The sequence below is a fragment of the Ceratotherium simum genome, chromosome 36, assembly GCF_057802395.1.
Source record: "Ceratotherium simum simum isolate JZ-2026a chromosome 36, ASM5780239v1, whole genome shotgun sequence".
NCBI lineage: Eukaryota > Metazoa > Chordata > Mammalia > Perissodactyla > Rhinocerotidae > Ceratotherium > Ceratotherium simum.
The window spans coordinates 23,111,442-23,123,847 of NC_141935.1; the positions used below are offsets into that span (position 1 = coordinate 23,111,442).

Below are 12,406 nucleotides of genomic sequence, written 5' to 3' on the forward strand. Positions count from 1 at the left end.
ATTTAGATGTTTGTTTCCTCATACAAGGATGCTTAGGCTCCCCACGGTTGTAAACCAGAATATAGAATTTGTGTCCTTTCCTTGCCCTTTGCTTCTCTAGCTTTTTCCTACCTCTGCTCCCCTCAACCATTTCACAGTTCATTATTAATTCTCTGGAAAGGGTCTGGAGGAAAACAAGTTAAACTACTGACTAAAAAGTCCTAACTAAAGGTTGCCTGTGACTTCTACTCATCTTCACCGTTGATTTTGAATAAATACTAAGACTTGGTCAATTCTGTTAAACAAGTGTCCAGCTGACCAAAAGATGGAGTCCCGACAGCAAAGAAAACTGACCGATGGCACAGGCGGAATGCTGCGCCCGGACGTGTAAGCACATGCACCCTTCCAACTGCAACAGAATTGGGATGATAACAGCAAATCGGCTGGGTGGGGCACGTTCCTGATTGGATAGAGTCCCAACCCAGCCCAAGGATACATCAGATTCACTCTTGGGAACAAACTTCTCCCTGTCGCACTGCTCCCCAGCCCTTCCCAGTGTCCTGTGCAGATTTACCCAAGCTGACAGCTCTGAGTCGCTTCCCAGCACTCCTGCTCCTGGGGAAGACAGAACGTGGATTGGAGAAATCCACAGCTCTTAGCCTGAGACTCTAGATATTCCACTGACCTCCCAGGGTGGGGCAGATTATGATCTCAAGCAGCCTTTTGTCTGTGGCCAGAAGAGGGGATTTGGGAGGTGGAGGTGCTGGGGGCAGGGGAGTGAAGCGTGGCAGGGAGGGACAGAGATAGAGCTTCAAGGAACATTTCATCTTAAGTAGGTCCATTGCTCTCAGTCCACTTTAAGTCTCCATCAGTGTAAGCATTTTTAATGTCGTTGTAATTAGTACATACATAAAACTTTATGGGATTTTTCATATACCATTATGTATACAGATAGAGATGACAATTTTCTTAATATAGAAATAAGAGCAACTACAGATAATTAAGAAAAACACTAACACCCCATAAAAATGGGCTAAGGACACAAAAGGTCAATAAACGTATGAAAAAATAAAAGTTCAGCCTCTAGATGTCAGAGAAATGAAAATGAAAACAACGAGATACCTCTGATAGTCCATCAAATTGGTGAAGATTAAAAATTGTTATGATGTAATTAATGAGGTTAAGGGTACAATGAAATAGCTACTCTCACATCCTGCTAATAAGGCAATATTAGAAAGATATTAATGCAGAAAGGAGAGTAATTTTGCAATATATAGAGAGTCTTTTAAAATTTCATACAATTTAATCAATTGACCCACTTCTAGAAAAAGGCCAAATAAATTATGGTATATTTATATAATAAAATAGTATGCTGCTACTAAACATCAAATTCTAAAGGAATATTTTTATATTTGACAACACAAAATGACTATGGTAAAAAGCAGAAGATAAAGCAGAACATATAATGTGATATAAATTTTATAAAAGAAAACAAAAAGAAGAAAAACATTATCTAGAAGCAAATATAACCAAATGTTATCTGTAGTTACCTCTAAGTGGCATGTTACTAGTGATTTAAAAATATTTTATATTGTTATATTTTATAATAAATATATTTGTTAATATTTTTGTTTTATAATTTTTATTTTTTGTGTGTTTTTCTAAAATTCTTACAACAAGCATGTGTTAATTGTATGATAAGAAAGATATTTTAACAGTATATGTCCAAGTTCTTACCTTCAAGGAGCCCACAGCCTAGTGGAGGAATGGGAACTGATAACCAAGTGTTTCCAATATACGATACTGTGTGGCCAGTAGTAGGACAGAGGAGAGACAGGCAAGAGAGTCTTCATCAAGGAGGGAACATTTGAGCAGACTTGAAAGATGACAAGGAAACAGACTGATAAAATAACACACTCAAGGGTATCACAAAGCTCTCATGGGTTGGCTACTGTGTGTTTTATGCTCAACTAAGCACAAGTTAATATTAAAAACAGGATTTTGCAATATTGTCAAAATATTGACCTCTGTTGAAGGTGAGCGATGGGTACATGGAGTTAATTATATGACTCTCTCTGCTTTAATAAAAAGTAAACCACCCCACCAAAATCAGTTCAGACTTTTAACAGAATCATTTGCCAGAGTGTGTAAATCACTTCCTCACAAATATGACCCAAACATTATCATCCCCCAAAAGAAAAAAAAAAATGGAGGGAAAGAGAAGGAAAAGGAAAACCAAGGACATGGCATGAAACTGCTTTTGAAATTTAACAAAATAAAGTTTCATTTCAGACATTAGTAACTTTCTCCCCAAAGCAATATTGATTGTACACACCCATTTTCTCTCTCCCCATCTCTTTCTCTCCCTCTCCCTCCCCCTCTCCCTCTCTCTGTCCCCTTGAGATAGAGTTCCTTATGGGGGCAGGCAGACATCTGCTTTTAGAGACATGAGCAGGAGTTCCCAAAAGAATCAGTCCTAACAGTCAGGAAACAATGCTCTGTGAAGATTTTCTCATTTCTGCATAGCCAGGACTTTCTGAGCAAAGATGGCGGGCAACCCGCATAAAGGGATATTTGAAAGGTAAACATGCCTTAGAAGATAAAGGATATCTCCTCCACCGTGCACTTTTCAGAGCCGCTTGCTCACATTCTAAAGTGCTAGATCCAGAGAGGCTTGTCCTCAGTCTCCTGGAGCCACTTGCTTGCGTCCTGAGGGTAATAAAACTCAGAGCCATTTGCTTACACTCCAGGGGCTGTAAAACCCGTAGAGACTTCCTTCTCTCTCCCCAGAGAGGATCTGTTCCCATTCCAGAGCAAAAGTCTCTCTCTCTCTATCTCTGGAGGGGCTGCTACGCCAGCCATTCTATATAAGCTCCAAGTTTCATCATCTGAGTCCCACTCCTGTGGTACAAACCCCACCTCAGACACACAGGATATGTCTGGCTCCCACTGTGTCGCCTTGTGGGGAATCAGAGCATGGGGAACCACCGTAAGCTGCTCTGTGAATCAGTGACCAGTCTGATCTCTGATCCAGAAATCTCATGTTCATGTATGCACACACACATACATCGTATATACATGTCTATACACATTTACACATATAAATACATAGCCACACAATTCTTATATATGATATACACACATACTTACATATATGTGTGTGTATGTATATATATGTAAACTGTGCAAGTAAGGGAATGTTTCAGATCCTTCACAGTTTCAGACTTAACAGCCACATTCCCAGAAAAGCCCTCCAATTGATTCATTCTCTCCCCACTTCACCTCCCGGCCCTCACTTCAATTATCCTAGTTAAGAAGTCAACCAAAGTGATTTTTAACGCAAGCAAAACAATTTAGTAACACACTAAATTAATTGTTCTCCTTTTTAATACCAATGATGCCTGATACTTGTGTTGGTTCCATTAGTTCTCTGTTTCTACGGTTTGGCGCCCCCATATCTGGAGCTGAGGTCGTGCAGCCCTGACTCTGTTACAGCCACTCAGCTGCCATTCAGAGTGTAGACTACAGTCCCTCTTCATCGTCAAACTTTCTAAAATGTTGTGCTTCCAGAACTCTACACTTAGAGCAAGCTGGAGGGCTCTTAATGACAAAGTTCCACTTCTCATTTTAAGACATGAACTAGAACAATAGAAAATGTGGTACAGTCCTTTTACAGAAGTTTTCAAATGGGAAAAGAATAACAGAAGATTTTTGACTTGCCACCAAATCTTGAAAACAGTTCCATTCTGAGCTGGTTCTCTTACCTGTGCTCTACAAAGAAAAGCCCCCAACCCTAGTCCTGCGTCTGTGCTCACATGCTGTTTTGACTCACACTTGTTTTAAAGATTGCCGTGGAAAACCCCCAGGGATTGAAAAGTAACTTACTTCAGACCTTCGGATATACCGGGAGTGGAGAGGTGACAGAAGAGCTATTTGAACAGCCTGACTGCAGACCATGGTGGAAAAAACTTTTATTCAGCTTATGTTTTTTCAATGCTCTGATCAATGAAAGAAAAAACTATGGCATATTCGGCTGGAATATTGCTTATAAATTTGGTTCTTCAGACTTGGAGGTAAGTGTGGTATCTTAAAATAAACAATAACAACAAACAGATAACAGTAAGATACAAACCAAGAGCCTAGTACGTTTCTACACAAACACTAAGTTTTTTTCATGGTGGTAAGAAAATGAACTCTGTAACTAGGCAATAACGGCCAACATTTAAAAGCGTGGACTTTGAAGCCAGCTTTTCTGCAATCAAATCACAGCTCCACCACTTATAGCTGTACCAGTACTTAATCTATTGGGTAAGGTAATTAACCTCTCTGGGTCTTAGTTTCCAGGCCAAAAAAAGCAGGGTGGGAGAGGGGAGGCCAAGTGCTAGCACCTACTGAAGGGCTTTGTAAGAGGCGGACTAGCGAGCACAGGTAAAGCACTGAGAACAGTGCCCGGCACAGGTAAGTCACTGCAAAGTGTTTGTTGGTTTCACTTATTCATTTGAAACAAGAGATCCATGGCAGTGGGAGGGCGGCTTAGCTTAATAGTCTTTCTTTACCATTCTCTATATAGAACCTTCTATTTGTGCTTAATATTGCAGTCTGTTTTCTTTATTGCAAAGCAGATATGCGGTAGCACCTGCTTAAATCTTTCCCCGGTTAGTTTTCTTGCAACTGTGCTCCCAGCACAGAACGTCGCCTTGATTACCCTTTCATTTATATGTTAGAGTAGACACCAAAAAACTTCCTGAGGAAAATCTTGGTTCTGCCTCTGGGTATCTGTCACCTAGACTCACCCCAGATGGGTTCACTTCCGTGTCTTCTGTGGCTTCGTTAGGCGTCTCAGTTTTCACAGAAGGCTGTCATACTGCAGGCTCAACTGTCTATCAGGGTATCTGTGTCTGCACCTACCCAGAGCATCCTCTAAAGCAGCTCCACTCTGGGACTTGTCAAGGACCCTGGGCGCAAGCACACTGCTGTCCAAACCTCACCCAAAGCTTAATCAAAAGACAAACAGTATATTGGGGGGAAAATACTTGCACCATATTTTAGACAAATGGTTAACATGCTCATTATATGAAGATTGTAAATTAATAAGAGAAAGAAAAATACCCCAATAGGCAAAGAATATGGACTGGCAATTCACCATATAAATACAAAAAGGCAATAAGATCATAAACATTTGTTCAACTTCAGCAGTAATTGTGATGGTTAATTTTGTGTGTCAACTTGTTGGGCCACAAGGTGCCCAGATATTTGGTCAAACGTAATTTTGGGTGTTTACGTGAGAGTACTTTTGGATGAGCTTAACATTTAACTTGATAGACTGAGTAAAGCAGATTGTCTTCTCTAATGTGGGTGGGCCTCATCCAACCAGTTGAAGGACTGAATAGAACAAAAAAGGAAAATCCTCCTGCCTGACTGCCTTTGAGCTAGGACATTAGTTTTTGTCCTGCCTTGGGACTTGAATTGAAGTTCTGCTCTTCCGGGGTCTTGAGCCTGCTGGCCTTCGGACAGGAACGACACCATCAGCTCTCCTGGGTCTCCCCCTGCCAACTACAGATCTTGAGATTTGTCAGCCTCCATAATTGCATGAGCCAAATTCTTACAATAAATCTCCTCCTATATGTATATACATCCTATTGGTTCCGTTTGTCTGAAAAACCCTGACTAATGCAGTAATCAAGGAAACGTTCATTAAAACCTCAATGAGATACCAACTTTCACTGCCACGGTGGCTGAAACAAACAAATAAACAACAAAAATGCAGAGAAGCAGGCACTATCCTATACTGCTGCTGGGAATTAAATTGTTACTAACTGTCTGGAAGGCAACTTGGCAATATATATCAAAAGCCTTCTAAAAAATTCCTATTATTATTGATGTAGAAATAGATAGTCTCATTTATAGGATTGATTAATAAAATTGGGTTATAACAGAGCATGTATAGTATGATCTCATTTCTGCACATATATTTATACTATATATTTAAATATATACTAAACCACCCACAAGGGAAATAAATGGTAGGATTATGGAAGGCCAGGTGTTAGGAGGGTACATTGTCATGCAGAGAGCTTGGATGAATACCAGCACCATCATCTGGTACAGGCTGGAATTCATGGGATGCTGCTCTCCTTTTGGCCTTTTGCAGAGAGGCCTGCTTAAGCCAGAAGCCACTGGTTACATCATGGCGCTGTTCTTCAGAAGAGGCACCCTTCCCCTCCTTTCTTCTCCCTTTTTATGTGGCAAATGTGAGAGCAGCCTTGTCAGTGCGAGAGAGACTGCCTGGGTGCCAAGTGATCTGAGTTTTGGTGTCTGGTGCTCAAAAATTTGTCTAGAAATTCCAACTGCTAGCCCCCTGGAACTTTGTGGTAAATTGGGTTTATGCACGGCCCCTCTTGTTAAGGAAGTGGAAACTTCTGGCTCAATGGGAAGTTGAGTTTGGACATAGCTCCTCCCACTAGGAGGTGTCCCAATCCCAGCCAGCTCAACGTCAGGCAATTTGGAGAGAGTTTCCTCAAGGGGCTGGCAATCTGACCGGCCATATCTGCTAGTCCGTAGGACTAAACATCAACATATCTTCCACCAGATGTAGAGCTACTTCCACTAGATGCAAGCTCCCCAAAACCTGGATCTGAGCCCCAATGACAAGACCAAGAAAAGTAACATATCTAATGTGATCCAGTAGCCAAAGAGAGAAAGAACATAAGAAATAGAAATTATAAGACCCTGTAAGGATATGATAGCTCATGCACATACACCTGTCACACATTGGATTTTTTTAAGTGAGCATGTATCAAAGATTGTTTTAACTCACTGATGGAAGAAGCAGCAGGATGGCAAACCTGATTTTTAAAAGTATAGGAGAGCAGAAGTATTTATAGTTACGGAAAGAAATAGGCATGAAATGTGACTGCTAAATTACATACAAAACTGCTAAATGCCCTATAGGCAATAACACGTAACCTTTGGGGTGTGATTTCCTTTATGAGCCAGAACCATGTGTATTTCTACATAACAAAATTCATTTGCAGTGTCATCAGAAGGAATTATATACAGGGCTCTCAGTTTTCCATAAGTTAGCGTCTACTCTGACAGAGTTTTAAAGGGCTCTAATCAATAGTAAGTCAAAACAAAAGTAGATTCTCCTGGAGCATTTGATAATCCATGAATGAGCATGTTAGACAGCGCTCCAATATGACATTACCAAGATATGTGGTCTTCCTTTTGCCTATTTCCAAAGTTTGGAGTTTTTCTTTTTGTCTTAACAGCTCCATTTAGGATTATAAATAATCTCCAAAGATTATTCCCTTTCACAAAATAAAAAGGGCAAGTCTCGTTGTGTTCTGGCATGGTTCATTTCCACATGTATGGCAAGAGGAGTGAATTAGTGCATAGGCTCCATGCGTTATAGTCAAGAAACTGGAGCTGTAAACACACACCATGATGTTTGAACTAAAAAAAAAAATGGGATAGATGAACTGAAGGAAAGAATGGTCATGGTTGAAACTTGAGTTAATGGCTGGAAAAATCAAAAATAGAATGAATAACCCAAGCATGGGAAGAAAGTTACAAAAAGATGGAAATCATGAGGCAAAAATTAAGATGTTTGAAGGGTAACCTAATATTCAGATGATATGAATTCCTGAGGAGAAAATGGAATAGACAGAGAAAAACAAAGAAGAAAGCTGTTTTATTTTCCCTGAACTGATGACACATTTGAGTTTGAAAATTGAAAATCTCACTGATTCAGGCTTTACAACCACTGACTCAGTGCTTGTAAAGACATAATTTGGACATAAGCTGGAAAATTCCTGAACTCCAAGCTTCTAGGACAAGTTATAAAATAACAATGATGACATTAGACTTGTCATCTACATCCCTGGCTAGAAGATAACGTAATAACATCTAGAGAACCTGAGAGACGAAGACTATAGTCTAAGAATCTTGCTCCCAGGCAAGATGTCATTCACCCTATCAAAGCAAAAGAAGGACATTTGCCTATCAGCAAGGATTTAATCATATAGAACTCATGTTCTCTATCTATGGGAAATGCTTAAGTAAGATCTGTAACTATGCATAAATGTATCAGAACAGAGACCCAAAGTAAAGAAAAATGAAAGGAAGTGGAAACTGGTGAGCAGTATGTTGTTAAGCCTTGTAGTACTTTGTTAAATCTAAATGGATAATAATAAACTGTGGAGGGTGAGTAGTCTAAGTGCTAAATATAGATTATTTAAAAGGAAGAGTCTCACTACAAGAAAAATTCCCCTAATAGTCTTAAGCTGAAAATACCAAAGTATCTCACCAAACCCCAGGAGTTGGAGTGGCGGGGGACGTGTAAGTGGAGGGAGGAGAGGAAGAGCCTTCCCAAGTTTTCATGTGAGGAGAGCAGGGAAGTAGAAGGTTTCTGAATGTTCCACCTTATCACTAGCCCTAAGTTTAGGGAGGGCAGAGGAAGAAATGGGGAAATGGAACACTTGGGTGAAGAAATAATTGATACCTTCTTTTCATTTGGAAAAAGAAACATTATTTTAATATGAATTCAAGGAAAGGAAAGGAAATCTGTAAAGGAAACACTGACAAAATGGAAAAGTGACAAAGAAGAAAAAGAAAAAGAACAAATTGGTCAAACTATCAAAAATAAGAGGGAGGGAGAGAAACAACAAAGTAAAAGAAATAATAACATAAAGCAATAAGGAAGGAATATTATCAAGTATTATATGAAATGGAAATTAACTGCATTCTCTCATTAAGAGAAAAATGCAATTTATAAGAAAAATGCTTAAATTAGTGGAGAAAGCTTGAAACTACCAGGAAAACAAAAACAGCAAAAAAGCAGGAATGGCAATATTAATATCAGACAAGATGGAAGCTAATCTGAAAAAGCACCAAATAGTAGAAAGAGAAACACTTTATGAAGATATAACAGTCATGAAAATAGTTAACTTTTATAGATTGCTCCCTCTCAGGCATGGTTTTAAGTATTTTACACATTAACTTAAACCTCACAACAACCCTGTCAAGAAGGGAGTATTATCCTCATTTTACAATTGAATACAGAGAGGTTAAGTAATTTGCCCGATTAGTAAGCAGAACAGACACAATTCAAACATAGGCAGTCTAGCTTCAGAGTTGCTGCTCTCAGCCGTGACACTGTATGGTCTCCATGTTTATAGACAATAGCATACTGTAACATATGTATACATATATGTATGTGTGTATATTTAGACACACATATAGACATGAACACATACGTTACATACATGTATATTCATATGTAATTATTGTGGACGATTTTTAAAAGTCTCTTTCAGAATTAGATAGCTTTAATAAGCAAAAATAAGACAGACAATACAATTATATAATGAACAAACTTGATTAACAGATGTCTATAGAGCCTAACATCCCTCCGGTAGACAGCACATACTTTTTCATATATCTAAGGAACTGTTCCAAAACTCATGAACTTGGCCACAAACAAAAATCTTTAATGATTTTATGGGTCATGTTCTCTGATCATAATCTAGTAAATAATAAAAATTTGACCCAAAAAAGTCTTAAGTTGGAAATTAAGAAACATGAATCTAGAAAGGGAAATCACAAAATATCTCAAACACAGGGGAAATGAGACTACTTCATACCAAAAGTGATGTGATAATACAAAAACTATGCTCAGAAAAAAAAAAATACCTATGGCCTTCAATATCTTCATTATTGAAGAAGAAATGGAGGAAATTAATATTCATATTAATAAATTAGAAAAAAACAAGAGGAAATAAAAGAATAAGTATAATTTTAATATTAATGAAATAATATTCAAAAAATAGTAGAAAGGAAAAATAAATACAAAAATTGGGGGTTTTTTTGGGTTTTTTGTTTGTTTTTTAATAATTTTATTTATTTATTTATTTCTCCCCCCAAAGCCCCAATAGATAGTTGTATGTCATAGCTGCACATCCTTCTGGTTGCTGTATGTGGGACGTGGCCTCAGCATGGCCGGAGAAGCGGGGCCTCGGTGCACGCCCGGGATCCAAACCCGGGCTGCCAGCAGCGGACCGCGCGCGCATTTAACCGCTAAGCCATAGGGCCAGCCCCCAAAATTGGTTTTTGATAAGACAAATAAAGTTTGAAAATCTAGATGAAGCTGATGATTTCCCAGAAAATATGAATTATCAAAATTGACTGAAAAAGAAATGGAAATTATGAGTAGGCCAATTGTCATAAGGGATATTACAAATTACACCAGAACAAAATAGTTTCATAGCTTAGTTCACTCTGAACTGTAAAAAACAGGTATAGTAACATTATTTAAACTATTCCAAACCTTAGAAAAAAAGATGGCAATCTCCCCAATTCATTTTATGAAAACAACGTAATTGTAATATGAATACCTGATAAATAAAATATACACAAGAACTATAAGTTCTTATACATAAGAACTATAAGCTAATTTCACTTAGGATGGTGTAAATATTCTATATAAATTATTAACAGGTTTCAGCAATGAATCAAAAGAATAATACACTTTGATGAAGTAGGTTTTATTCCAAGAATGCAAGAATGGCTCAATATCTAGAAATCTATAATCTTAGTTCATATGATCATATCAATAGATGTAGAAGAGGCTTTTATTATGAATTAGGCACCATTCCTAATAAGAACTCTAAAATGTAGAATTAAAAGGAACTGCTTAAATATGAAAACGACTACCAAAAAAATACAGTGTATACTATTCTAAATAGCCAAACACTGAAATTGTTTCAAATAAAATCAAGAATCAGACAGGGATGCCTATTATCACCATTATCATTCAACATTGCCTTCAAAGTTCTAGTAAATGCAATGAGATAAGAAAATACGTAATTCATGTTAATGCTGTAAAAGAGAGGAAAAAACTATATATAAGATATATATATATCTTTCTAGATATAATTGTATATCTAGAAAACCTAAAAGTCTAGTTTAAAAAAAAAAACCCAGTAGAAGTAATTAGAGAATTTGGTAAAGTAACTGGATAAAACTATAAACATCTAAAAACCAAAAACTTTTCCCTAGCAATAAACACCTAGAAATGGAAGTGTTCACACTCCAATTAAAAGTTTTTAAATATTCAGGGACAAATTGAACAAGAAACGTATGTGTCCTAGATAAAGAATAGTATAAATTAGGAGGAAAAAAGAAGAATAACACTTGTTGAGAGCTTAAAATGTTCTGATTGCTTTATATGAATCATTTAATTCTCACAACAATGTTATGAGGTAAATACACTAATTATCCTCATTTTATAGATAAGGAAATAAAGGCACAGGACACTTAAGAAACTTGCCCAAGTTACACTAAGTGGCAGTCTGATTCCTTTTTTTTTAATTTTTTTTTTTAATTTTTTGTTTATTGCAGTAACATTGGTTTATAACATTGTATAAATTTCAGGTGTACGTCATTATACTTCTATTTCTGCATAGATTATAGCAAAAGCAGTTCTAAGAGGGAAGTTTATAGCAATACCGGCCTATCTCAACAAACAAGAAAAATCTCAAATAATCTAACAATGCACCTAAAGTGATTCCTTTTTTTAAATCCTGCCTTCTCTAAATAAATACACTCCATGTTCTTAGACGGGAAGACTTCCCATCTCATAAACTACCTATTCTTCCAAAATTACTGATCAAATTTAATGCAATTCCAATTAGAATCCTGTTAGGAAGATTTTGAAATTGATAAAATGCACGTGAAGAAGAGATGACGAAGAAAAAGCCAGAAATGTTCAAAAAATAAAAATACTGCAGGAATCTTCCATCACTAGATATCAAAACATACTAAAAATCACTATAGGGGCCAGCCCAGTGGCATAGTGGTTAAGTTCATGTGCTCGGCTTTGGTGGCCTGGGGTTCACGGGTTTGGATCCCAGGCACGGACCTGTGCACAGCTCATCAAGCCATGCTGTGGCAGCATCCCATATACAAAACAGAGGAAGATGGGCACAGATGTTAGCTCAGGGCCAATCTTCCTCACCAAAATAAATAAATAAATAAATAAAAATCACTATACTAAAATCAATATTGTTTGGCAGAAGTAGACAATAAATCAGTGGGACATAATGGAGAATGCAGAAATTGATCTGAGTTTATCTGAAATTTTAAGATTTGACATAGAAAGTATTTTAACTCAGTAAAGAGGTATTTTTTTAAAAAGTAAATGATACTGGCACAATTGGCCATCCAGCTGGGAGAAAATTACTTTGGCCCTTTATCTTATACCATGTACAAAAATAAATTCCAGAATGGAGTAAGATTTAAAGGTATCATAAAACAATACAAATCTTTAAAACTAAATCTAAGGGCCGGCCCTGTGGCCTAGTGGTTAAGTTCAAGGTGCGCTGCTGTGGCAGCCCAGGTTTGGCTCCTGGGCATGGACCTACACCAC

At 37.6% G+C, this 12,406-nt stretch overlaps 1 protein-coding gene across 1 annotated transcript in view; it reads left to right on the forward strand.

Moving 5' to 3' along the window:
• The window catches only part of DNAH14 (dynein axonemal heavy chain 14), a 346,391-nt gene that overhangs the window by 299,066 nt on the left and 34,919 nt on the right, over positions 1-12,406 (forward strand). The window contains exon 75 of the mRNA XM_087424245.1: positions 3,825-4,052. Coding sequence (XP_087280371.1) covers positions 3,825-4,052 — 228 coding nt within the window. The remainder of the gene's footprint in view (positions 1-3,824; positions 4,053-12,406) is intronic.